Raw genomic sequence first — 27991 nt, forward strand, 5'->3', positions numbered from 1 at the left:
GTCCAATTCTACGATACTGCCCTGGCTTTGCTGGACTCATATAGCGTTGCCAGCTGGAGAGGGCCATTCCAAAATAGATGGAGTTTCGTCAATCTAGTATCGAGGGTTAATCAGAAGACTAAGCCACTTTTGGTATTTTTAATTAAATATTTTTCGATTGATCTTGAGCGTGGCACAATGCTGAATTGGGACTTTTAGACTACGCGTTAAATATTTGTTCAACTCTTGGCAAGAAAGTACGCCTCTACTGCTACCGCTACCGATGGCCCCACGGTCGTATTGTGCTTTTGGATGCCGTGAAGTATCATCAGCATGCTGACATGACGACCGCCTGGCGATATATCACTCATTTCAAAAACTAGCTTTGACCTTTGTACCGCGAATGTCAACCAGAAATCATAAAGTACAAACTTTTCGATCAATTTCCTGAGGCACCAGAGAATGCACCTTTTAACTGTGCCCGTTTAACCTCACATATGACCTACGTACGGGCGTACAGTGATCCAGAGCGTCACGCCCGATACGATGGCGGTAAAATTCTACATCGAACCATCTGTCCGCCAGCATCCCGCTCGACCATTGCCAGCGGGCTACCGAACTGCAAACAATTAACGATTGTTGTTCGCGCGCCGCACACTGTCAATGCGCGGTTCCCCGGTGTTGCCGAACGGTGAAGACTTCGGATTTATGTTTTCTACCAATTTTGGCACAATCATAATCTCGCGCGGGGCCTGATTATGATGATGATTATGATTATATCATCATGTAACGTATTTATTTTATTATCACTAGGTGGTCTCCAAAGCATCTGGAAGGACGGCAACTGATGGGACGGATTAAGCGACCCACTGCCAGCCGAAATCGACTTCTAACAATGGTTTATCGCACCATTGACATCACCACGGTATTCCGGGAAGCCGGAATACAGTCGGATGCCGAGACAGAGAGAGGTACAAGGGACAAGGGACGACAATCCACACGACGACTTCTGCCGCAAGTCAAAGTTTTGCTCTAGAATAAAAAACCCATCCAGGCTGTGCCGGGTTTGTCGGAACGGTCCTCGGTCTAGCGTGTGTACAACGCCCCGCCGGGAGGTTACACACCCCCCGGAAGCAATCGACCAGGGAGGTCTAACCGAAAAATTACGCAAAGTATAATGATCTTGCAAAGACTCACTTACCCTTCTTTGTGTGTTCTTTCCTCCGGGTCCAGGTTCGCTCCTGGTGAGGAGCGGCAGCACGTCCATCCAGATCGAGTAGTTTTAACTTGGTGAAGGAATCTGCCTACTGAAGCGGAATTTGGAACGGAATCGATGAGTACTAGATGCGACCAACGAAGTACACTACACGGCAAAACGAGTTTGCAAAACAAACGCGTTTGACAGCTCGTCCATATGACAGCGTCAAACGTTGCTTTGTTTACTTCCTGCTCCTCCTGCACAGATGGTGGGGAAATAGAAGGGACAGTGGAACTAAAATCGCAATAAAACAGCAGAACCTCTTAAATTCTCAACTTTGCGAAACAAAAACCAAAAAATCCCCCCAAACCATGCTTGCACAGCGGTAGCAAAACGGTTTACAAAACCTCGAAACCTCGGTGGCAGCTGGGCCACTGCCGAGTCTCGCTGAAGTGCCCTGGCTTGCCGCGAAACAAAAGAGCTCCTCAGTTGGGGGTTTCATTCCAGCCTACAGATGGCCGGACAACTTCTCCTGCTAAGTGACTGCTCTCAACTACAAAACCTCCCTATCCTTACTGGTAGCGTACGACGGCGCAATCGAAGCACGAGTTTGCTCCGATCCAACTTTTCCTAAAGAAAAGTGTTAACCGCTCACAGCACGTGCCGAATGTGTGGCGTGCCTTTTACACCCGGCCGACGGTGATGGAATGCGTCGGTAACCGATTCAGCGTCAACTCGTCAACCTAACCGTAAGATTCCAGAAAAATCAGCCTTTGACGCTGTCCTGAAATCATAGGAAACGGTTAGAGGCTCAAAAAACAAAGGCACAAGCACATATCTTCCATCGAGAAGGGGATGCTACCTAGCTGGAAGGGTGCACACAAATCATAACTCCATCGTACGAAGGTATTTTATCAGCGCGAGAACATCTTTCAGCACTAAGCTGTATTCGGCGTTCTTAGGAATGCTCCCAACGCTCTGAAAGCGGAAGAACGTCGAGCTGTGTGGATTGTTTTTATTATTAGTCGCTAGTGGATTGCTATAAAGGCCCGTAACGGCCGGAAATGATACCAATTTCCAACCGTGATGATGATCCAAACAAACGAACGAGCTGAAATGAACCAAGAGCTTACCTTCGCCATGACATCTCAATCGTCCAAAGATGCCAGTCCTTTGCCGTGTATGACTGCTCACCGATGCCCAGATGGCAGATAACCGTTGTGACAACGAATCATACTTAATCGCTACAATCGTAGCCACATCATCCGCATCATCAAACGTGCCTGTGCAGCAGCCCTCGGGATGAGTGCGAATGAGCAGACAAGCAGGCGAAGGAACCAGAACCGCACCAAAACATGCACGATGACGACGACAGTGATTGCCGTCGTATGAATAAAAAATTAAACAAAAATAACTTGATTATATCAATCAATTTATCACATTTCCCCCGACGAGCGTCTCCGCTCGCATCGGAGAAGAAATCGCAAAATCTCGGAGTCTGCTCGGCTAAAGCGATCTGCCCCGTATCGGCCCACGTACCGTACGAAAGGGAAGGAAGTTGGGCGCTGCCGTAACGACGACGCAGTTTGCCGTCCGTTGAGCAATAGTAAATCGTTGTTTGCTTATCGGATGGAACGGTCTCATTAGTGGCTATATTGTTACTATAATGAGCCTCACATTATGACAAATGTGAGAGATGAATTTTTCTCTAGCTCTAGATCACCTTCATGTCCGAGGCGTTCCTTGCAGCGCTAGTAAACCCCTCGGGGAAGGATTGCATCTGAAGCCTTACGCTCTTACGCACCATTTTCCCAGGCTTCGATGCAACCGGACATGGGACACGTTAGAAATGATGGGTCGTAGTACAAGTGAGAAGCATCCCGCATCGATCGGCATGGCGTGATCGACGCATCGATCACGTCTAGTTTTCGTTCCGGTTAACCCGAAAACCATCGACCGGCTCACTGCCCGCGGAAAAAAACGGAACGGAAAATAATTTCCGGGACCTGCCCCATCTCCGGGGGAGATCTCCGGTGAGAGAATCAGCATGCATCCTAGCTACCATATTAATTACAGTGCTGGAGGAGCTTCGGGAGTATGTGGCTCACAAAATAAAATTAAAAAAAAAACTCCAAAAGAATTAACCCAAACCCTTCTTCGATGGCCATTACGTACCATTACCACACCTGAACGGTGTACGGGTACCCCCGAGCAGCGATCACCACAGGCGAAACCACCTCTAATAAGCTGCCAATAAGATGCTGACGTTTTCGCCCAACATCACAAGAGAAATGCCGGCTGGACGGAAAGTGCCAGCCCGGCCAGATCCGCCAGTCGTTCGTCGGTGGCAAGTGAGCCATTGTAGAAGCGAAGACTAGATCGTTTCCACTAATTTGCTCCCGGAGCTGCCCCACCGGGTGGTGAACCCGAAACCTGCCGGCGTTGCCTAGTCCTGCTCGGTCGAAAGGCTTACGCTGTTTGGTGTGATGTGTTTTTCTTTACTTTCCCTCTCTCTCTCTCTCTCTCTCTCTCTCTCTCTCTCTCTCTCTCTCTCTCTCTCCAGATTTGCCCCTTTATTTCGGGTGTTAGATAATCGAATCTTTCAAAAACCACGAATCAAACCACGACTCCGATCGAGCGAAGTACACACGGACAGGACTCCTCTATGCTCTATCGAATCATTCGCCCGGCAGCCGCAACAGCTCAACAGTAACACAACAGAAGCAGAAGCAATAGCTCGACACACCACGGGGTAAAAGGGTAATTTTCCCGAACCCAGCTTTTCAGCTCCACTGCGGGAGCTCCTTCTACAACTGGCGATGCTACCACCCACCGATCCGGGAAGTTGCGCACCTTTTCGGGTCCGCACAGCCAATAAGTACATTATCTTCGGCTTTTCCCCTTTGTAAATCGAATAGAAAACCTGCTCAGGCGTTCGGTGCGGTGTGATGGGTAGGAGATGTGAGGCGTCCACAGACAAACCCATCCCAACTTGCGTTGCCACAATTCTTCTTCCAGCGCAAGCTAAATAAAAGATCCCGAGGATTTATCCGAGGAGTCTACTCGGGAGAAAAAGAAGGGTGAGATGAAGCATCTGGGCCAGCAGCTCGCACAAACATTCGGCGTAACTGTAATGGCAATAATGATAATAATTATAGCCATGAAAGACGCGTTTTTGAATATCATTATTGTTGTGTTATTGTAGTTGCTCCGTTCCACGCGCTCTAGGTGCAAACAATGATAATCTCTAATGGTGGGCCCCAATCGGTCGATGATTTGTTGTTCATCATCATCCTTTCAGCCTCCTTCTACACCGGTTGGTCTTCCACAATTTTCATCGCCCTTTTTTTGTTGTTGTTGTTGGTTTCGGTACCTTTAGAGCAGACCTGGCAGAAAAATCATTCATCCCGCGCGAACCTGCGCTCGCTCCAACTGTTGTGCGGAGATGGCAGCAGCGGCAGCGATTTCGGCGTCTGATGAAAGGTTCAAACTCAAACGCACCGCAGGTGATCCGGTATCATTTGATACCGCGTCAGTGTGATTCGTTTCGACCTGATCTTCGACCTGATCGGAGCCGAAGTACACACGAAACACGATCTTTGGAGACAAAGTGTGGCTGCCGGTTTGTGACTTCCACCCTTCAACGGCTTGGAATGATCTATTAACGTCAACAAAGTTGCATTCAAAGCGCGAGATAGATCGCGGAATGGAAAATGATCGTCAATCAAATGGGAGGGTTGGGGCAAAATAAAAAATAAAAAACACGGGAGGGAAGAAACATCCTTCAATTTTGTAATTATGACAATATTGAGCTGCCGCCGTATTGCTTTGCTACGCCGCAGCTCTACAATGAAAGCCGCCCGCTAACGAATGTAGTGGCTGCAACAATAATGGGGTCCTATTTACAATTAACTATTCTCGTACCACGCGTGTAGAGTCAACGAAGTCTGAGGCTGCGGTGAGAGATTGGCAAATATAGGCTTATTGCAATGATTCTATTGCATAATACTTATTGAGCTAATCTGATAAAATTAGAAGATTTTCCTTGTCACCAAAATTAATTGAAAACATTGATTTGTGCACCCCTGTGTTGATGCAATCTTTGCTGATTTTCCTTGGCCGCTTTAACGCTCCTACCTTCCGTTTGCTGATGCTTGAGCCCGATACACTAACGATGTCTCCATTGTTGTGACAGCGATAAACGGCGTATCCTTGCCATCTCAAGCTAAAAACCATCACCCATCGACAGCACCATGGCAATGGTAATGATCTAATCAACCGAGGAATGACGTTTTTTCCCCCTAAACAAAACGATCATGATGCGCTCATAATGGATGCGTTCTTATCGGTTCGTGTTGATCGCGCGGCTTGCAGTGCGGTTTCCCTGGAGCGTCCGTCTTTTTGCGCACTCTCTACATCCGGAACTGAGCAAAAGACTGCGAGTGACAACACGTGTTGACGACGGTGCGCTACAATTAACGTCCTTTTCACGCTTGACTTCATGATCATGTGGTAGCAAGTGTTTTGAAGCGCTCTTGAAAGACATGCTCGTGCTACTGCTTGTAGGTGCTTCAGTCCACTTCCACGGCAATTCTCGATGGACTTGAAGCATCCTTGGTGATGTGTGCACTTTTCGAAACATCTCTATTTGTTGTAACTGACGTTCCCAGGCTCAAAATGTCGTTGCTTTTACCCTTACAATCGACTCAAGCTCGAACAGTTCAAACATTATTTTACGTCGCTCTGTATGGCGCGTTACGATAATTGCTAGCTTCTAGCCGACGCACAATGCGGGAGCTCACTCGCTCAACGTACAATTTAGCGTGCGCAAATCTAAAGGCCAAAGAAACCAACCCCAAAACTGCTGGCTTCGCTTTATACCAACCCTTCAAGAAAAGAAAAAAATCTCGGCCTACTCTGAGAAGTCGAAAAGTCTTCCACCCAGGGGGAAAACTCAAAAGGTGCGAACAAAGAACTGTACGCGCTTCCCTCTGCCCTGCCGGAAGGTGCAATTCAAAAGCTCGCCACACAGCATGCAATCGTTCGTTCTGCGTCTTGCAGAAGGTCTACTTTTCCTAGATGAAACTCGACACCGGAAGCTGAAACAATGGACGATATCCCTTTTTTCGGGTTTCATCATGACTTTTGAGCCATTCGGCTCGCGGCGGTTCGTGGTAATGAGTTTGTAATTGTTGATACTTGACGATTGCAAAAAGCAAACCATTTATTTGGAGCAAAGAAGACTCAAAGAAGCGGAATTGCATCACATCGAGCGTGGACTTCTCTTCGATGCGTGCATGAGAAGATGCAAAAGTCACCCTAAAATGCGGTTGTAAATTAATTTATTTGCATCCTGATGCTGTAGTGTGCTCCGGGGAATGAGCCGGACAATACCGGGCTTGACCGGGATTGATTGGAAATTGTGGTTACCATCGTTGATGGGTCGTAAATGGTTGCAACAGAGAGAAGTACATATGATACGTCGTAATGATGTGTCACATATACCCGGAAACCGTATCATCCTTCAAATGCACAAATTATTATCTCCCACGGTGCGCATTGATTAATGTATTTGATGGATTTATTATCTTTCATTTGCTTAGCACGCAATGTTGAGCAATGAAGTTGTTGTGAGGATGGAAAACCACTGTTTGAACCAATATTTTTATCTTGGTTAACTAAATGGGACATCAATAGCCAGATGACTCAAAATGAGATCTAAATCTAGACTGGACTTGAATGATTTGAAAAGCAAAACGATTCCTAATAGTTGAAATATTTGAAGAAATGTTTGAAGACTTAAAATTCTTCGCTTTAATCCATATTCCCAAGTATTTGTGTGTGTCCTTTTAATCATATTGCATACCTTCCCGCTTTCACCACACATCCATCAGCTTCCCAATTAAAGTCCTCTCTACATCCCTCTACAATGCCCAAGGGAAAATAAGGAAAACTACCAAATCCTGCAGCCCGATCGATACCGTCCGGATGCCACTATCGTTGTTCCTTTTGTTACCGGGACCAGCTCACGGCGCGAACGCCCAGCGGTAGCCACTAATTATGTGCCCTTTTTACCGTTGTCGTTTCGGGAAACATTCACCCGAAAGCCAAACTGGAACTCGGGAAAGAAAAAATGATTTTCCCGGTTCTTATATCCACAACTTTGCTAGCGAAACTACTTCCTTCCTCGAAGGCTTTAAGGCGTTCTATGCTAATATGTGCGCATTTCGCGTCTACACTTTTGACGGCACTGCTGTTCGTTTGCGGGTGCATTGAGCTGCCTAAAAAGGGGTTCGGTAATGCATAAACTTTACACAAAAGTACACAAAACGAATCTAACGTCAACATGTTGGTACTGCAACTTGGGGGGGAATTTATGGGTTTTTTTCTCTCTCTCCTTCCTGGGGGAATGTTCTCAGTCAAGAAGTGTATGTTGAACAATAACGGGGCGTCAACAAAGTACGGCCTCTGTACTTTACCCCCAAAATCTCGAGTCGCTCCCGCTTCAGGGTCAGTCAATTAATGTGTTTGCTCTGCTCAAATCTGTCAAACGTAAAAGCGCATAAGTCGAGCGTCGCTTTTTTCCTCGTACTTCACCAAGGGGTAGGTGAACAATAACGGCGCGACGCATTCATTGCCCTACAGCTTGCAAACGCGCAACGGCAGTTCCCACGCTGCTGGAAGGCCGTAGCACAGGATTTGTTGTTCGCTGCTGGCGTTAAGGCGAAGGACCCTCCATGTAACGCCTTCGCCACTTGAACGTCGTGCTTCCGCTTCTTTCGCGGCGCCAGGACGCATTGAAATGCAAACGTTGATGCCCGACAAATGGGACAAAGGTAAAGGTATTTTGCTGTTGAGGTATTTTGACAACGGGAAGGGTCCTTGCTTGAAGGCCCATTTTTTGCGGAGGGTCTTTACAGTATTGTTAAGATTGAATAGATCGGAAGAAATCGAATCGAATACATTTTCAATACATACATTTCTTCAATTACATTCTTGAATACGGCTTGAAGGAAGACAACATTTTTAAAGTACTCAAAGAGTGTCAAGGAGAGCACGCGTTCATCAACAGTTAACAACAAATTGCATAAAAATAGGCGCTACTTAGTATATACTTTTTTACTCGATTAAATTCTTTGGTTTGAGGATTATCTATTTGCAGAGAATAGTAGAATTCTATTGTACCATCATTAGTTTCTATTAAATTAAACGCAAACGCACACAACATATCCGCCAGACTAAAAAATATCAGAGGACGCTCTCGAGCGGCACTTTAAGCACAGGACATAATGATAAGCAAAAGTAAGTCTTCAATAAGTCTTCCAGCACTATCGGTGCAACACGACACAACGTCGGTGTTCCGGTGTACCAAAACCACTAGCTGCGCCAAGGCATACTCGTGTGGCCTGGGTGGTAGAGTTTGATGACGACAACATGATGTATCATCATAGTTCAAGCTGCAGGGATGCCTGATCAATTTCGCACGCAGCATGAATTTGCTTTTATTTAATGCAAGATTCTGATAATATTATTTATAACAATCTATATGAAATATACGTTTGGCGCTTCCCCGGACACCCGGGTTGCCTCGTACGCGTTTCCACCGTGAACCACTTCTTTTTTTGTATCGGACGAGCACCGAGCCGAGCCGTGTTCCTCGTATGGTTGTTGCTGTTGTCAAATTTACCCCCAGAATGTCGTACGGTACGCCGTACCTAACGTATCCTGTGCTCTTGCACAGACAGGGGAGCAGGAAAAAATGCTCCAAAAGGGTAAGCTGAACAGTTACCGGGTGGTTCTTGTGGGAGGATTTTAAGCGATATTAATACGATTGAACTGAATAATACCATCCATCCGGATGTTCCATCTGGATCATTCCCCCGTAATGAGGACTGATTATTCAACTACGTGGTATCAGGAAGTCTAGTAAGACTTATGTCATCACCAAGATGAACTGGATCCTTTAGTACCACTTTTCGGGTATAGAAAAAAGGATCTAAAGCTCAAACTCACTTCTTACTCAGTATGTCTTGAATTTCTCGTACTTTAGCTTGGAAAATACTCATATCAGTAGAATATTTTATTGCTCGACGACCAAGTACCTTTTCGTGACAACCACTCGCACGGCATGGGAGCTGATTCAAAAGCACCTCTCGAAGGCTGCACCCCAAAACACTTCTTCAAGCTTCGTTCGTTCGTTCCTTTGCCAACGAAGCACGCTTCTCTTGCCAAACGGAAGAAACGAACAACAACCAAAACAGTGGTAGCTAAAAGCATTTTTTCCACCACCCCTTGTGTCACTCACCGCAGGCACTTAGCTGCTGCCCCAATACACGTATTCGCGTATCCTTAATGTTGTTAGCGGGATGGACCGCAGCACACAACAACGGAGAAGAAAGCACGAGAGCAGTTCCCGAGGGCGCCATGAATTATGGGCAAAACGATATACTTGACGTACATGCGACCAAAAAAGATAATTCCAGCACCCAGTATACCCCAGACTCGGGTGCTTTTATCGTCTTATCGTCCTATTTCTGTAACTATGGGACGAGGCTCTAGGATGCTTTCTTGCGCCATGTAGTAGTTGTACACTTGTAGCGAAGCAAAAAGGATTTTATTTTACTTTTCTTGTTGGCTTCAGCCTTCCATCCTGTGTGATGTCCGTATGTGTAAGAAAGAATGTATATCGAGCAGGAACGCTGCACTGTAAGCAGACAAGTGCCAATAAAGACTGTCGTAAGGCAAGTGAGTGTACGAAGCGTGACAACATGGACGTTGGACGTTGCGAGTGTGCCAACAGAAACGAGTTGTGTCCTCCTTCCGTGCACTACACGCAGTTCCGTTCCCGTTTGTTTTCTACGGCCTCGGCCCCAAAACACGCACCGTTCGACAGGACATGATTGAATTTGCTCTACCCATCTGAAGGTTGGAATTTATTTCCAATTTCCCATCAAAAAATGATGACCCGTGCACCCGCGGGATGCACGGAAGGAAAACTCCACCATGTACCATGAAGTGGAAAGAGGTGGCTGTAGAAACACTTAATAAAATCGTTTCCCTTTCTAGTGCTGTAAATCAACATCGGAGGGAGAAAGAGTGAGAAAGGTTGGCCGAAAATTGGATTTTTCACTTTATGCGGCCAACACCCAATGTCCAGCAAGTGCGCCCGACCGGTGGATGGTCGGGCGCACTGCAGGAGAAAATGCGATTTACCTTCACCACTCAATAGAGCTCACAGTGTGATAATTATCGGAGATTAGATTATTGGCCAGCAGCAGTAAGCGATTTTTTGCTTTAAGCAATAGGAGCTTTATGGTAGCGGCAAGATCCAAAATGGGTTATTTTTGGAGCGTGTCGACTGCCCTCCCCGAACAGGTCATTTTCTATTGAACTCAACCAATTTCAATATCGGCTTGAACGGTGAACAGTCTCTTCCCTGACGCGACTGTTCCCTTTGATCATTGCCGACCTAGCAGCATAACTTTTTTTCGTGGATCTCCCCAGTGCCGTTGGTAAATGCTGCGAAAAGAAGTAAATTTGGTCCGGTAGTCTATTAGCGGGCAGCTCCCTGCCACCTAATAACTCTATCTATAGTACTGTTGGAAAGTTTCCGAACAACGAAATAAACTCATCTGTCAAAAGTGGAACATTTGCAGCATCTGCAGTGCTCCTTTCAGCGCGATCCAACCTACATGAAGTCTCGCGTTCACAAAAGAGGGACAGTATGTCGCTAATTATCGCTGCGAAAATAATAAAAACCTTTCCCAGTGTCATTAAATAGCCAGCCGTTGACTTCATCCACGCGAGTGACAACTTCATTCCGCCTGCCGGGACTTGGGGTGGCATAAATCGCGACCCCATAAAGTGGCCTCCCATAGATCATAGGCCATTTCTCAACTCGTCAAACGCGGTGCACACCTAACACACCCACGTGCCCCGTGAGACGCAAACCCGATCGCCGAGGATCCGGCGGGCGTTTGTGGTTTTCCGAATTTGCATCCAGCAGCACCACCAAAAAGAGGGGAACTCCTGCCGGCAAAGTGGGAGGGGAAGATAGACCATCCCTCTCCTTCTCCCTCCTTCACTCGCAGCGGGGAACTGTGCCGTCCTCGGGAATCTTCTCGCCGCATACCAGGAAGGTGGAGGGGGGAGCAATTTTATTACACCCGTGCTAAACCACTCACGACGAAATTGGACCACGACCAACGACGCCAGGGACACGTACACAAAAAAGAAAACAGAACCAAACCCCCTGGAACAAGAACATCAGCACGCTTCGTTTGGGCCGCACAGCTTCGTACCCGGCATGGGATGGGACCTGTGCGAGTGCAAATGTTCGGGTTAAAAACGGCGTTACAGGGATATCATCGTTTCACACCTTCCGGGTGCATCTGAGTGGCCGTGGTTCCATCGAATCGAGTTTGGGAACTTTTCGTTCAACGTGTTGTTTGATGCGTACTGCTAATGACGATTTGATTGCAAGAGATCAAGCAGCGGTTTCCATAGTAACGACCGTTGCAAGTAGAGCACGTGCTGCTTGACAACAATTTTGAAGTAAACAAGATGGAGTACTACTGAGTCGGATTATCTCAATTCTAGGCACTTTTCAATCAAATCACAGAGAGGACCCATATTCCACCTATATCGCGATCGAGATCAAGATCGTGAAGTGAGCTTGCTTGATGGAATTGATTCTTTTTAACATCCTTCCTCGCTGTGATGTGTTTTATTCATATGTAAATCTTTCAACTCGCATAACACAAAAATTCTCAGCGATTTCGTTGAAAAACGGTTTGTTTTATGACCCCGGCCATTCGTTTCCGCTTTACCACGTTCTGGGTTCTGGTGCCGCGTCGGGTGATAATTACGATTATTGTTTTTTGATTGGCCACTCATCGCCATCAACGTCACGCCGGCTATGGAAATATTATTGCATCTTGCCTTAACGGCAACAGCTCGTACAGGTCTTTTGCTAACTTCCACGATCGAACCATACAGCTATGGCATGCATGAATCTCTCCATCTCGAAAGCAGACGGATGCTGGGAAAAAGAAGCGCACAGGAACGTTGCACTACACACGCCTCTTCAACAATAAAATAAAACCCTATTCTTCCTTTCTATGGCATTTAACTCGCGTCCAATATTCGATGCTTTACGAGCTACCCGTAGGACTAGCAAACCAAAATCATTCTACCATTTCATTTTCATCGCTCAACCGATTAATGCCCTGTGCGTTCCCGACTGGCCCGAAGGCGGCCAGTAAAGGTTCATAAAAACGCGCCGTAAACCCACAGGGACGATGTCGCTGTTTTAGGCATCTCAAGTGATTCTTCAGAATGGCTCTCAGACAATAGATTGCGTACCGATTGGCTTTCGAGCAAGTTCGTCAGATATGCGGATAAGCCGCGGCTTTTGCAACAATTGCAGTCGTAAGCGTAAGTTTCGTCAACAATCTCCATTGTTGCAACATCTTATACCACCGGTCCTTTCTAACTCTTTGACACAAGGAGAGCACTTTCTAACGGTTCCCGGTCGTTGTTTGAACGGGACCCATTCTCAAGATTCACCACAGGACGCGCGGCATGACTTTTGCAGCTGCGCATTGCCCAAAACTACACGCAACGGAAAACTTTGCTAATGCCTACAAATCGGTGTGCTAGTCGACTTAGGACACGGATGAAGGCGGAGCGAATTCGCGATTCGGGGACAATCGATGGTCCAATCAGCGTACTGCAACGGTTGCAAATGTTGTTCTTGACAATATTTTGTTAGAAATAATTGTAACGGATTGTTGTATTACATATGTGGTTGTTCCATTTTACTTTGGCCTTAATTGGCGGTCAAACAAAATTAGTAAAACTTTCTTTTTAAAATAAGTTAACGTAACGTCATAAGCAATTGTAAGTAAATAAATCAAAATAACATACAGTGGAGAAATGCGATAGTTACAATATTCTTTTTAAATAGTGCTCAAATATTGCAGACTTTTTCAGGTCCTGGTCTGCCATTACTGACTTTCTTTAACTTCATTTTTACTGCTTTGTGCTCAGTCGGGATACGATACTCGACTATGACGTAAGAAAACCGGCGCCGCTAAGACCTCGACCATCAGGCTTCAATATTTAGAACTCAAAAATAAGCTCTATTGGCTTCGGACTTTCATGCGGTTGAACCGAGTATCGACCGAGACGTCTGATTATTCGGCTGATTATTCGGCTAGGTTGCATAAGAACGTATAGTTAAGTCAATAGAATAATCTAAAAATGATGGAAGAAGTACTCTAACATCCTTTAAATAACAAAAACCTAATTCAGTTTACTGATTTTTTTCTGATTTTAACTTTACTCGTGTTGAATGTTTATAAACCGTCTTCATTTTTTTCAAATACGATGTATACCAGTATATTCTCCCACAGGCGATATCGCTAGTCGAACTGTGGTAATCAACGGTTGGTTGAAAACTCTCACACAGCACTTGCGAGTCGTCTGTGGGATGTTTGCACGGGAGAGCATTTTCTCTCACTTCAACGGTCATCTCTCACAGGTTGTCTCAACCGTATCGCAAAGCTGGCTGTCAAATTACATGTAGCGTAATGTCAACAATAGATGTCAACTGTGCAAGAATAGATTGTTTTTTCGTGCAAAATTTGGTGCATTAATTGTAAACTTTTGAGGAATCTTGTGCCGGTTTTACGTCGTCTGCATCCCGTCCGTGTTTGTTCCGCGCTTGGCAGTGATTTTATCGCGTGCACCCTAGGGACAAAGCTTTGCATAATCGGTTAACTGTCTGTACGGGAACCATGTAAAGGAGTTGGATCGGTTGTTATGTTTATAGATAGGTGTATTCTTTATAGTTTTCGGTACCTAACAGCACAGGATTGGATGGTTAATATGTGGCCCGTCCGGTGTTTTGCTGTGTTGAACGCTCTAACTCATTGACACATTCCTATCCGATTTGTGGAAAACATCAGAAAGCAGTAGTGTTTTGCTGTTTGCTTCCGCAATGTTTTCTAAGGTCCTCAACTATCCTACGGCTAGTGCCACAGCGAACGCACACTCAAGTTTCGTGGCTAGTTCCTCGGCGGCCATTTCTTCGAGTACGAGCACACGCTCCTCTTCCTTCAACTATGACAACCTTCGCCTGGATGATATACTGTGCGCCGTGTGCCAGTCGGTTCTCCACGAGCCGGTGTTTCTACCGTGCCAACATCTGTTCTGCCGTAACTGTATCCGCCGAACGATCGAAACCAACAACCTGTACTGCCCGTGCTGCCGGAAACGGTTCGGTACATGGTATCGGAACGCTTCCCGTGCCAACGAAGTCGTTCACGAGCAGCTTTGGCAAGCGATCCAAAGCCAGTTTCGTGAACACTTGGACGAAGATCCTCCATCCGGCTCGTTGAAAGGTTCCAGCGGTCAGCCAATCAAGCCGCTATATGCAGAACGTAAGAAAACGGTGGCAAGCTTCCAAAGAGAAGAGCTAATTAACTAGAAATTCATTCCAATTTCAGCATCCACCATTCATCTGGCCAACCCGGGAGACATCCAGAAGGAGTACAAAGCAGAACTGAAACGTGTTCAAAAAGAAATCTTGGAAGAAAAAACAAAGGAACTAACCGCTTCTGAACAGTACATCATCAATTTGTACAAACAGGAAGGCATCATTGACCTTGCTGACAACAGCAGCCATGTTTCGATATCCTCGGCAACCACACCCGATCTGGGCGATGGTGGTGTAGGTGAAAAAGCGTCCATCGAAGAACCAGTGCCAACCAGTTCCAGCTCAGTGGCTGGTCCATCGACGGTACGCTTACCACCTTTGCCGAACCCTATAGAGGCGGTTAACAACGGAACAAAGGCATCCAGTACATTCAAGCACATTTCCCCGTCGACTACAAGGTAGGAAGAACGTGCATGTGCCAATAGGTCGTATTTTTAATCGCTTATTATTCCGCAGTGTCATCTCCATTTCCTCCACGTCGTCAGCTGCATCCGGCGTAACCGCCTCATCCTGCGCTACATCGTCCGCCTCGGGACGCTACAGTTTGATCAAATCGGTTGCTCAGAAGGTCGGTCGATCGGCCGAAATCGTTAAACAAAAGGTGCACGACACATTCCTGCACGGCTTAACGGCGGGAAAATTGCAACAACATCAGCGAACACTGAATGCGATCGATCTGAACAAAAGCGACCTGTGCGTGAAACCAACAGCAGTGCACAAAATGGAACGTCGCGGTGTGGAAGGCGAACCGGCCGAATGTGATGATTCGGATAGCTTGAAATCGGAACAAAACCACTTCATCCCGATCGTACAAACGATGCCGAAAAGCAGGTAAGCATCGCCAAGATCCAAAATCCCATCGATCCCCGGGAATAATAACGTCTATCCCTTCTTGCAGCTTCTCGTGCAATACATTTCGGCGCGTGCCAACCGTCCGACCCGTTCCATCACCGCTTAAACACGAATCGTCCCCAAAAAGTAGCTCCTTCCAGCCGCTCAAACACAAACGCTCACTGTCGGCATTTAAGGTTGTGAAACTAGAAATTCTAACTCCACCGCCAATCCCTTGGGAAGCAAGTGGGCAACAGTCGACGGCGAGCAAAAAGAAGATACCCACCAACACACCACGCCACCGTGGTCGTTCACGTCGAATAAAGTTTACACCCACCAAAGCGCAGAAATCGCCAGCCCAGAAGGATGTAGCTGTTAGCGCTGTTAGCGCTTCGAACGGTCGCACCAGGCGAACAGCAGTGGCAAAACAGAACACCCTAAAGGACATCATCGTGAGCGATCAGCAACGGCGGGAACAACAGATCGAAATGGAACGCCGTGATTTTGAGTTTGCACAAAAGCTACAGCAAAAGCTTAACCGATCGTTCGGTGTAATGCAAGAGATACAGCGACAGCTGCCACCGGTTCACCGCAATAGCGCTGGCTACTCTCTTCGCCGTAAAGTACCGGTCGAAGATTGCGACACCAGCAGTAAAAACGATTCAAACAGCACAAAGAACACACCCGCTCAAACGACGCGCAAACGAAAGGCCACTAGTAGCAGCGTGGAAAATGACGTTCCTTCGAGTTCCTCGCCAGCAAAGCGAGCTTCGGTCCAGATGAAAACGAGACGCCAAACGCGACAAACACGCACAATGAAGAATGGGAATGATTCTAGTCTAGAGCAACCAGAAGAGCATCATTCGGAGGACCAGAAGAAGAAACATTCGAGCACGGTTGTGCCACTGCGTAAGTCGACTAGAAATAAGACTCGCTGAGTGAGGACTCTTTTTACATAGCTCGCGCTAGCGGTGGAAAATGCATCGAATCAAAATCATAGTCTTTTCCCTTCTTATTTGTTGTACGTGTGGTTTTTTTTTCGTTTTTAAAACAATAATCCTTCCAATAATCCTGAATTGGTACACCTCCATTTGCATTCTCCTTAATTTATGTGTTCTTGATGTATAAAGTAAAAGCACAAAATTGAAATGTTCGCGAAACGATAATCTAACGAAGCAATTCAACAATGGAAAACTCAAACGCGGCAAAAGCCGTTCCTGGTTCGAGTCCTAAATAGACTGTAGATATGTGTATGTATGTATCTTGGAAGTAATACTCGATTTGTGGAAGATTATTTTTTATACGTACGTAAAACGTGATCATTTTAAATCTAGTTTAAGTACAATGTCCTACAGTGATGCCGCGTATATATATATTTTTGTTAATCTGCAGATATGCTCACCATATTGATATACCCCCGCCCCATACAAAACCGTACTTTTCTGTACCGTCACGCACAGCCAACCGTACAAGAGATTAACTGCTAGCCGCTCGGTTCGGGCGCTAATTGCATGCCAATAGTTTGACAATGTAACGAACAGTATCATCAACAGCGAAAAAAGGAAGCAATTCTGTCGATCGGATTCCAATACCGTAGTTATGTATATTTTTTAAAAATCAATTACAAAATATGATCGTGAATGTCCTATGCACAAACAACCATAGGGCTCTGCAACCATTGCATTTATGAGTAGCGAGAAAAGAACACGCCAATAGGCCATATTCCGTAATCCGGTGAGTTTTGTCCAGGTGCGTGGTGTGCTGTTTTGGTTCCGTAAGATACGAAGATCGTCACACGAAAGACTAGATTTAGAAGGCAAGCGAGTGCACACGTGCATTTCTACATTACTACTAATGCAAAACTCAAAGCTAAATAAAAATAAGCCACCATAAACGAGCAACACCCGGAAACAGACACACACACACTCACGCACACGCAGTGAGAGCAAAATAAAGTTATCATCTTTGCATCAGAGAAACGTTGGTTGGATTCGTTACTTTTTGGTCGATTTGCTGGCGGCTGCCGCCTTGCTTCCCGGGAAGTCAATCAAAATAACCGACAGACCGGCACTCATGCGATTATCGAACGATTTCGCTATATCATCGGACGAGTCCGTATTGCGCGAGGATGTTGTGGTGGTGCAGATCGAGAGACGGGACGCTAGAAAACAAGAACCAAAAAGACACCATTTAAAATCATGCGTACAGGGTCCCAAAACCGTCTGCTAGAATCTTACCTTGCTTGGAAGAAATCGTATCCACACGGCCACTATACTCCGTACCGTGAGAATTCTCGCTACGCCACGAGATCTGACTCTTTGTGCGCTTTATCAACGGTAAACGAAGGCCACGCTCGTAGCAGTGCTTGCTGACCGATGCCGCCAACTCACTGTTTTGCTCCACAAGATCGGCTAAATGTTGCAGCGCATTACTGTTGCGTTCTTCCAACTCCTTCAGATTAAGGTCCTTCTGGAAAATCAGCATCAAATCGTCATCGTTCGTCTTCGCCTTCGCTGCCTTGATCGCTAGTTTTAGCTCTCGCTCGGCCCGTTGTATCTTTGTCCGCTGATCCAGCAATTCCTTCTGAATGCGCAGCAACACATCGTTACTGTCCAACCGTACCTTCTGGGCTTCCTCCAGAGCTTTATCATTTTGTTCCCGACATTCATTCAGATCGTGCAAATTCTCCGTATTCATGGACAAATCCGATCGTACGCTCTTGAGCGCAGCAACAGCGTTACAGTAGTCTGCCTGAATGTTTTCCATCGCAATCATGTCCGGATTCTCGTCTTCCACTTTCTGAAAGCCACGCCTGTACTTGTCATTGGCGTAGTTCATCACCTTGAGGGAATTTTCGAGCGCCTTCAGGTCCTCTTCCGCCTTCAGTATCTTCACATTCAGCTCGCTTCCTTCCCGCAGCAGCATGTACTTTTCCTGTGCGGTTTGAATTTTAATCTGCGTCGCTGTCACAATCGTACCGTCCTCATTCTTCCCCAACAGATCCAGCGACAGTTCGTACCTATTCTTCAGCTGTTCAATCTTCAACGTACGCTCCGATATGTCCGCACGGAGTTGGGCCCGTTCTTCCGCGAGATATTTGCGCTTCAGTGAAAGCATGTCCTTCTGAGCGGTTATGTCCACCATACGCTTGCTAATCGCTGCCTCCAGCTCCATCCGGTGCCGTTCCAGCGTGTACATCTTGTCGCTCTGGCTGTCCAGCTGCCGCTCCATCTGCTTGATGCGCATTTTAAGCAAACTCTTCTCCACCAACCGATCCTGATTTTCGGCCTTACACTGGCGCACTTTTTTCTCGCCGCCCTCGACTAGGAGCGTCTTTTCCTTCCACTTGCCCGTCATACGCTCGATCTCGGCCGCATCCTGCTGAAAGACTAGGCTCGCCTGCCGGAAGTCCTGCTGAATTTTTACCGTTTGTGCGAGCAAAATCGTCAATTCTTCCTTCTTCTCCGCAAGCAGCTCTTGGGCGTGGGCCAGCTTGGCATGGGCTTCATTTGCTGCTTCCTGCGTATTTCCGGCACCCTGCATGTTGACGATCCGCTTCTGCACCTGCTCAATGTTGTAGTTCACGTTGTACGTTATGTCCAGCTGTCTCATAATTTCTTTCTTCATAGTTTCGATCGCCGCCTTAATCTTGGCCTTCCCAGCCTCGGTCGAGTGTACCTCCACCTTCAGCAGCTTCTCCTCCTCCTTCATCGCAAAAAGCTGTTGCTGAGCACGGTACATAGCCGTCGACAGCCGTTCCGTTTCGGTTTCCATCGCTCTGATTTGCTTTTCTTCCGATTCGACGATTTCGTTCAACTGTCTTAACCGGTCCTGCGCACACAAGCTTTTGCTCCGGAAGTTGTCCAGCTTGTCGCGCAGCAGCTCCAGCTCGCTGAGATTTTCGTGGATCTGTTTCTCCTTCTCTTCCTCCTCCGTTAGGGCGTGCCGGTTACGGTACCGCATGGTGGACAATTTGTTAGAAAGATTTTGCACCGCTTTGCGCGTAATTTGGTACTCGTTCGTCTTCAGCTGAACGCTATCGTTGAGTGCCGTAAGTCGATTGCGAAGTTTCGAAACATCCACATTGAGATCGGCAATGCGAAGATCGATCTCGTGGTTGTTTCGCTGCTGTTGCTCCAGAAATTCGACCTGCGCTTGCAAGTCACCTTGCAACATCTCCTTTACTTCGCGCGCGTTGTCAATATCCTGCTCGACCAGCTTGACCGAAGCCTCGAGTTGATTCATGTGCTTAACTGCTTCTTTCCACGTGCGCACCATATGGCGACGTTCGTGGTGCGCTTGCCGGAAAAGCTGCGACGTTCGCTCGAGAACTTGCTCCAGCGATTTGTACTCTTCGTACAGCGTTACGAGTACCGTCTGACGTGATGCAATTTTGTTTTCCAACTGTTTCCTCTTGGCTTCCAGCGCTTCAGCCTTGCTCGTGTCTTGCTTGCAATACTTTTGGATGAGTTTGATCCTTTTTTCTCCATCTCCCATCACCTGTTTCCATTCGGAAAATACTCCTTCCGCCCACTTGATGCGTTCCGTGTACTTCTGAACATTTCCCTTCAGTTTTTTCATATCACCTACAAGAGCAAAAGACAGACGGAGTAGAACACACGACACACCCGCTGCTCTCACTTACCATTGGCGCGCTCATCGTGCTTGTTCAGCTCCGAGTGTTCCTTCTTCGCGTCGGACAGTTGCTGCCGGAAGAAGGACCGTTCGTTTTGGGACACCTTGAGTAGCCCGTGCTCGGTAGTGATTTGACTTTTGTCCACCCCGATCAGCTTCGAATTTTGCTCAAACTCTTGTTGTGCATTCTTTAGATGGACCTTCAAATTGCCCAACCGTTGGTCGCTGATTGCCACCTTCCCCGTCGATTCCGTCTTGCTTCCGGTTAGCCGATTGATTAGCTCCATCAAACGTTTGTTTTCTTCATTCGCGATCGGAATGAAGCCACCGTCGGCTAGACCCATCTCCTCCATCGCACGGATAATGTATGGCTGGGAATCAACCATCTTGAGGCAGATAAAATCTTTGGTTCAGTACGAGATGCCACCGTGAGGATGAAAATTTCGGTTTCGAACGCACTGCGTAGCTGAAAAGCTGTTTTTCGACTGACAACAACCTACCAAGTACAGCGCGACGCCGGTTGCTATAGACACCTCGTCGAAGAGAAAGGGCCAATCCACGAGTGCTTTGATTATTGCTCGCGTGCTTCCTTTGCCCATCAACGACGCTATGCAGTGCGCGCATGCGGTTCGGACAACTGTTGCATTTCATCTCTTCTCTGTACACGGGACCAATTCCGATGGATATTGATTATCAGGACCTTAAACTGTACATGACTGCTGAATGCAAACTATACGGCGGTCAACAATAAACGAAATCGAAATTCATCAAGCTGCAACTACTTAGTCACTTAGTCACTGGTCCATCAGTCCCTCTGGCGGAGGACCAACAAGCGAGGTAGCGTACGTTAGAATGAGTGTCAGATAGGATACGCATGCGGAGTATTTACAATTCCTCGCTATTTTCGGACGTTCCGCCATCGCTTGACTACACACGCCACAACAGACGATGCATTTTTCTGGCACTCTGCGACGAGAGCGCAATCAACGCCTGCGCAAATCGCACACGTTCTATCCGTCAAAATGTGCGCACAAAAAATTCCTGTGGCGCAGATATCATTTTCTCTGTTTGGTATCGTGAAGGATCGAAAGTTATCTTTCGGAAGGAGATTTCCAAAAATCTTCTAGTTTTATCTCTAAGAAAACCAATTATCGGTGTCCAGAGTCCTTGGCGCGGTAGGTGCAAAACGATGTGCACTAAAAGTTTATCGTGCATTCTGTGTGGACAGCCAAATTTCCCAAACATCGATGCACTGCGCGTTAGTTTACTGAAAGTGACGGCACGTCCGCTGAAATGTCCGATCTGTGGTGATGAGCTGCTCGGTTTGGACAAGCTTACGATCCACCTGTTCGGCCATTCGTTGCTTGAGGATCAACAGAGCGATCAGTCGGCGCCACCGATCCAGACGATGGCGAATGATGAAGTTACCAGGGCCAATAGTAATACAACCTTTGCCTCGAGCTCGTTTAAAACGCTTCGCAAGGTGCGTAAAAAGGTAACGCTCGAAACGGAAGTGAAGCACCCGAGCGGTGTTGACGGCAGTCAGGCAGGGAAAGTGTCGCCAGCGTTTGAAAATAGCCAGTACGTCTCCTCCAACGCAAACCACTGTTCCGAGTGTGATGTCGCATTTCGTAACGCGGCACTGCTCAAAATGCACCGGGAGGTTTTCCACGACAGTAGCAACATCGTGCCCGGAACGGGACGGGACGGTGCATTCGATAAGCGCTTTCACTGTCACATCTGTCCGAAGGAGTTTAAAATGAAGGGATCACTCAAGATACACATGCGTGTGGTGCATGATGCCGGTTCGAAGAAGATCTGCTTGGAGCCTACTGCTCCTCGAGCAACCACAGACACCATGATGACAGCGAGTGTATCTGACCAAACCACAGCCAGAGAAGTCTCTGTGGATAGTCGGGCTACATTGGTGCCGTTGCCGATGATCAATCCACAGCCAAATTTAGCTCTCTTTCAATCGAAGGACCTGAATGCGTCGCAACTTGCTCCGGAAGCTCACATCATTCAAATTATCGATCCTCGACAGCTTGCACAAGTAGTGTATCTTCCACCGAACAATACCTCCCAGCAGGTTAGTCTTCCTTCACACACGATTGTGCAGGATGCAGGAATGTCTCCGCAGCAAGGAAGGGATAGTTTTTCGCTGCCCTCATCTCCCCAACAGCAGCAGCAGCAGCAGCAGCAGCAAGGACATGAAAATGCCAAGCAATGGGAGTGTGATGTTTGTCGAAAATCTTTCACTACCAAGTACTTCCTCAAGAAGCACAATCGTCTACACACAGGTTAGTAGTTGGAAAAGGACACTATAGAGACTGCTTTACTGATAAGAACCGTCATACTTCCAGGGGAGATGCCGTACACCTGTGGGATCTGCCACAAATCTTTCACCTTTCAGCAATCCTACCACAAGCATCTGCTTTACCACAGCGATGAAAAGCCGCACGTGTGCTCGGTATGCAATCGTGCCTTCAAGGAACTATCCACGCTACACAACCATCAACGCATACATTCCGGTGAAAAGCCATTTGCCTGCGAAACATGTGGTTAGTATTGATCAGGTAGGCACGATCATGCTGATACGTAGAGATGACTCAACTCCCCCTTTTTTCCGATTGTCCATAGGTAAATGTTTCCGGCAGCGTGTATCGTACCTGGTTCACCGACGGATACACACCGGACTGATGCCGTACAAGTGTTCCGGGTGTGACAAAAGCTTCCGCTACAAGGTGTCCCAACGCACCCACAAATGTCCGGCGAGCCCTCCCGGAACGGTGATGCGTAAAACGGGTGATCTTTTGCAGAAATTACTTCAATCATCGTCCATTCTTCCGGAAAGTTCTTGCACGCCGCAGCAGGAGGATAAGGAAACAATATTTATGACAGATGATGGTCCACTATGCAATCCGATCGGCGAACCTACGGAGGAAGATGTGAAACAGACGGCGGATTATGTGAACCGCACCCTAGATGAGCTGGTGAAGGGATCGTACGATAAGCTCGATATCGGGAACGCTACGACGTCCTCCCTGCTGTACGATCATCAACTCCAATCTCAACAATTGTACGGTGACCCAGGGATGGCTAATCTGCTGCGCCCATTATCAGACCAACCGCAACCGCAGTCGTCGGGTGGCAGTGAACCAAATTTTCCCCGCATCGAAAGTTTGTGTCTTCTCTCGCCGAGTGCTTTCGACGGTGGTCAACTGGAAGATTTGGAAGGACTCAAGCTAGATAATGGTTGGTGATTGTGTATGATAGCTAATCGCGTTGGTACATTTAATGTACTTTATCGTAACAAACAACATCAAAAGAAAAGATTATTTTCATGCTAATGACAGATTTTTTTTTAGTTAGCTTATTTACCAAAAAAGTAATAAATAAAAATATTTTTAAAAAGCATACATATGCTCCAAAGTGTAAGCATCTTCTGCGTATACCTGTATCATCTCGAGCAAATGTCCTCGAAAAGCAGCCCTTCAACGTATATGTAACCTCGAAACGCTGTAAAACGGTAGGTAAACAAAGGCATCATCAAGCGACAAACGGTGTCGCAACAATCAACGATTTACAAAACAGCTGATATTCCTCGAGATTTATGTTCTGCTCCGATCTTACACACACCAAATCAACACGCTGCTGCTGCTATTGCTGCACACACACACCACACCGAGCGCGTGCGTTCGATCATGTTGGGCGCAGCAAGGTTCTCGTATAATGTATCTTGTGGCCATGCTGAATATTAATTTGACAGTTGTGGGCATCATTCGTTCGAAGACGCAATTCAACAGTGTCGCAGATTAGAACATAATTCAGAAGAAAGTACTTTTGCTTTTTAAATTACCTCTTTAATTGTTCTTATCGTGTGTTTTTATGACCAACTCGCCCGTACACAGACTGTACGCGTACTCACGTACTGTCAAATTTTAATTATTTTTTTCTTTTAAACGTTCGCTAATGGTGTACACGTGCCGCCACCTCCTAGATCAGCTAATCTCTGTGTACACGGTACACTCGATATTGCGTTGTGCGCGTGTGTGCGTGAGAGCGAAAAACTAAAAACAAATCTAGAGCTGAAGCTCTCCCTCACATCGCATTCGCTCCACTGTAGTGCGTGGATGCAGAGTGAAACTGTTGCGAGGAAAAGGCGACGGTCCGAATTGTGTCCGAAAAGAACTCTAGAGCCAGTGATTTCAAGGTGAAATAGACATTTGGGCTGAGATCTAGCCGTTTCAACGCACCAGTGATGCTTGGCTGTGCAGTTTCAGCTGCGAGGAAAATCGAGTAAAGATTTTATCTGATGAGAGCGCATACAAGTGTGTTGCTATCTGGTGATTATTGATTTTCTGTGCTAGCTAGCTCGCATAAAGAAGTAGCTGCTCTCTGTGGCGTGTGTATGTGTGGTGTTGTGTACCTCATTCAAAAATGGACCCCTCGTTGGTTAATCCGGAAATGACAATACGGAAAAATCCATGCTACGAATGCTGTCTGAACAATGTAAGTTAAAAGGAGTGAAGTGGAGTCTACTGGGCCATACTATGGTTCTGGGTAAAGTACATCCAGATAATTGTTCGCTATCGCCCACTGGTTTGGGGATGTCATGCGTAGTTCTCTAGGGAGAGGCTCGAGATATGCCCTGCGTTTTTAGTATTGGGAGCTGGTATTGCATTTGTTTTAACGCGTACCTCGTTTTCTATTGCTGCCAACGAGCCATTTTCCTGTTCTGTGGATTTACATATTTTCTACCAAAATTGGTGATGATGATGATTAATTAACTCCATCGTTCAAGGTAATCAACAGAAGGTCTACCTACGCTAATGTGTTCCCAAGTAGCATTTTTCTTTTGGGTCATGCTTGCTAGACCTGAGCTAGATTCTTGCTCACATGATGTGCACATGGAAAAATCAAAGCAAATGTAGATACCAAAGAAGAGTGTTTTTTATGATAGTAACTAATTGAACACTTTGAAATATCAACAACCTGTTGATCGGTTTATTGTTTCCCTTGTTTTAAATGATTCGGTTTAAAAAAAAATACGTGGTTTAAAAAAAAGTAGCCATCCGGCATCCTGCTCGATCGAAGCATAACCTTCGTTAAGCCCATAATGCATTACAGAAATAATTCAGAAAATTTTCTCCCATTTTGGTTTAATTGAAAATTGTGCTAGGTAAATGTTATATCATGCCAGGAATAAAAAAATAGAAACAGAATTTTCTGTGAAACACCTTAAATTTTAAGAAACAACAATTCTGAAAATTATAATGTACTTTAGGTGCTGTGCTGCTGCTTTAAGTGCTATTATAATAATATACTTTAAGTGCTGGGGATTATCAATAAAATTGCTCCTACAACTTTCCTATCTCATATCCTATCAGATGGAAACAGTTTAGTTTGCAATTCTTACCAAAACCTCGGTGTGAAAAAAAAGGTTTCCCTTCTCCAACCTGTCCCAAAAACGAAAAACTGTCAAGGAAACTGTGCTACTTGGGCCAATGCTTGGGAACACTGGTAGGCTAGAGCAGTTTGACAGTTACACCCGTTTGCACAAACACTCGCATGCACGCAGCGCTTCGACGATGGTGTGTGCGTGTGTTTTGAAATCGAGCGTTAAACGTCAGTAGTACGAAAGAGAAGGCAAGGCAGAGCAGACTTCTTCCAGGGGATCGAATCGTTGCGACATTTCCTTTGTTCATCGTTGGAAAAATTGGCAGAAAATAGTAGTTCTTGTGGTGAAATAGTGGTTCCACGTTGTGACGGGAATGATGGTAAGTACGTTGTCGCCGTGGTGCGTTCGAAACCGTACCGAAAAAAGGCGATAATTACATAATAAAGTGCGGAATGGTACAAAATGTGCCAATCCTCTAAAGATGGCTGGCATCCGTCGTCGTCGTGTCGTGCACAGTCAGAACAGATTGAACAAATTAACCATTACCGACTTAGTTTGCCGTCGATTTCGTTCAAGCCTGAATGGTTCGTAACATGTTCGAGGTGTAGAGTGGGCCATCTTTTGTACACCAGGCGGTACAAGCAAAACCCAAAACTTCCGAATGGTTAGATCGAGGCAGCAGCAGGCCATTTTGTTGAAAAATTTTATATCAGCTCCGTCAGCAGCGCTAGCGCTCGGCCTCCTGTCAGCCAATCCGGAAAGCTCCTGCTGCAAAGAGTTGCGCTAGCATTTATTTTTCTTCGCCACATCCAAATTTTTGCTGAATGGAAAAGAAGCAAACCGAAGCGATCGAAACGGCCCGGAAACGAAATGTTGGGAAAACATCCGACAAATTCGTATTCAAGACCGATTTTGCTATTATGTGCGGTGATGCTGCTGCGTTCTTGCGGTGCCCACCTGCGTCGTCGTCTCTTCGTTCGGACAGTTGGATGGGGTGCGTATAAAGAGATGATGCGACTCTGCAGCTTTTAAATATAAATATTAGAACCAAATCGTCATGTACGTACAAGCCAATGGCAATCGTTTCATCTCCGCTACCCACCAGCCAGTGCTTTTTGTATGGCGTATTTGCACAGTGACGTAGAGTTCAATTGAAGTTCTCTCGCTGTCGGTCGGGGATGGTCGATTTCCTGGTGGCTATTTTCACACATGATTTGAAAAATCAAACTTGTCCTTCTGCTGCTAGTACTAGATCAAACTCAAATGTCTCCCGGTGTGGTCTTGCGTTTAGTGCAAGTAAATGTGAATATTGTGAAATACTCACTTAAAAAAGCATGTACGAGAAACAAGCAGTATTAAAGATTTATATGATTCATTCTGACACCCAACCTGATGGTGACGCAGCTGCAATTGTTTCCAGGCATAATACTTTTTTGATGATGTTAACATGCTGGACTTGTATTTCTGATTCATTTTACTTTTTTTTTTTATTTTACTACTGACTGCATCGAGTCAAAGAGAATTGATTGCTCATCCAAACTCTCCTGATATATGGCGCGGTGGTAGAATTGTTAAGTTAAAAAGGCGATTGTGTAAATCACATGCGAGAAGTACTAAACTAAACCCGTCCGACTTTATTGCAACATCATTGTCATCCTGATGCCTTCTACTAGATAGAATGGCTTTATGTTACAGCGCATTTCATTGAACAACGACACCGGGAGTGTGATTTTACAAAACGCGAACCCTTCGTCTTGGTAAATTTGAACATTTTATTGCAGCCCATACCACTCTCTGGTATATATGCGCGCACCACGAGAGGGATAAATGCGCTGACATAGGACTTAGTTCCTGCCAAAGGGCAATCATTTACGGCCGCGACGACGGGATATGCTGGCTCTGGTTGTATCGGCTGTCGTATTACGCCGTCCACATATAGAGGGAAGTTCAGTAACCTCTGTTTTTGGGCAGAAAGTAACCGTAGACTGTGTGTAGCATATGTGCATAAAGTTTTTTGTTTGCTATTGGCTTGCTTTCCCTTGCCCAATTAACTCACCATTTTATGCGGGTTCTAGTGCAGGAAGAAGGTACACACCAGCACATTTGTCCTAGAACCTAGATTTTCGGTACACGTTATCGTAGTTCACGTTGGCAGTCGCATTCGAATTGTATGCTGGGAAAATGTAACGTATACGTGAAACGTTTGTAATCTTATCTTCGTGTGTGTGTGTGTGTGTGTGTGTGTGTGTGTGTGTGTGTGTGTGTGTGTGTGTGTGTGTGTGTGTGTGTGTGTGTGTGTGTGTGTGTGTGTGTGTGTGTGTGTTTGCTATGGTGATTACTTTCCGATGGAGTAGGAGCGCACGAGTCGTATTAGCCTACTTGAATTTGAAAACGTCATATATTTGGTTGGTAAAAATAAATGCACATGGCCATTTGCCCATAGATC

General features: G+C 46.2%; 3 protein-coding genes across 3 annotated transcripts; 2 read left to right on the plus strand and 1 right to left on the minus strand.

The window, feature by feature from the left end:
• Window positions 1–14180: 14180 nt before the first annotated feature.
• On the plus strand, window positions 14181–16447 carry LOC126557292 (uncharacterized). The gene is made up of 4 exons (XM_050213012.1): window positions 14181–14622; window positions 14689–15076; window positions 15135–15509; window positions 15577–16447. Exons 1-4 carry the CDS (start codon window positions 14181–14183, stop codon window positions 16445–16447), a joined length of 2076 nt encoding a protein of 691 aa, XP_050068969.1.
• Window positions 16448–17442: 995 nt separating this feature from the next.
• Window positions 17443–20534, minus strand: LOC126556956 (coiled-coil domain-containing protein 39). Its single transcript, XM_050212536.1, has 3 exons — window positions 20155–20534; window positions 17747–20095; window positions 17443–17670 (listed from the first exon to the last, which is right to left on the minus strand). The coding sequence occupies exons 1-3, from the start codon at window positions 20528–20530 to the stop codon at window positions 17504–17506; spliced, it is 2892 nt and encodes a 963-aa protein (XP_050068493.1). The 5' UTR covers window positions 20531–20534; the 3' UTR covers window positions 17443–17503.
• Window positions 20535–21327: 793 nt separating this feature from the next.
• Window positions 21328–23407, plus strand: LOC126557379 (zinc finger protein 135). The gene is made up of 3 exons (XM_050213124.1): window positions 21328–22444; window positions 22508–22705; window positions 22785–23407. The coding sequence occupies exons 1-3, from the start codon at window positions 21334–21336 to the stop codon at window positions 23405–23407; spliced, it is 1932 nt and encodes a 643-aa protein (XP_050069081.1). The 5' UTR covers window positions 21328–21333.
• The last annotated feature ends 4584 nt before the right edge of the window (window positions 23408–27991 follow it).

The sequence above is a fragment of the Anopheles maculipalpis genome, chromosome 2RL, assembly GCF_943734695.1.
Source record: "Anopheles maculipalpis chromosome 2RL, idAnoMacuDA_375_x, whole genome shotgun sequence".
Classification (NCBI taxonomy): Eukaryota; Metazoa; Arthropoda; class Insecta; order Diptera; family Culicidae; genus Anopheles; species Anopheles maculipalpis.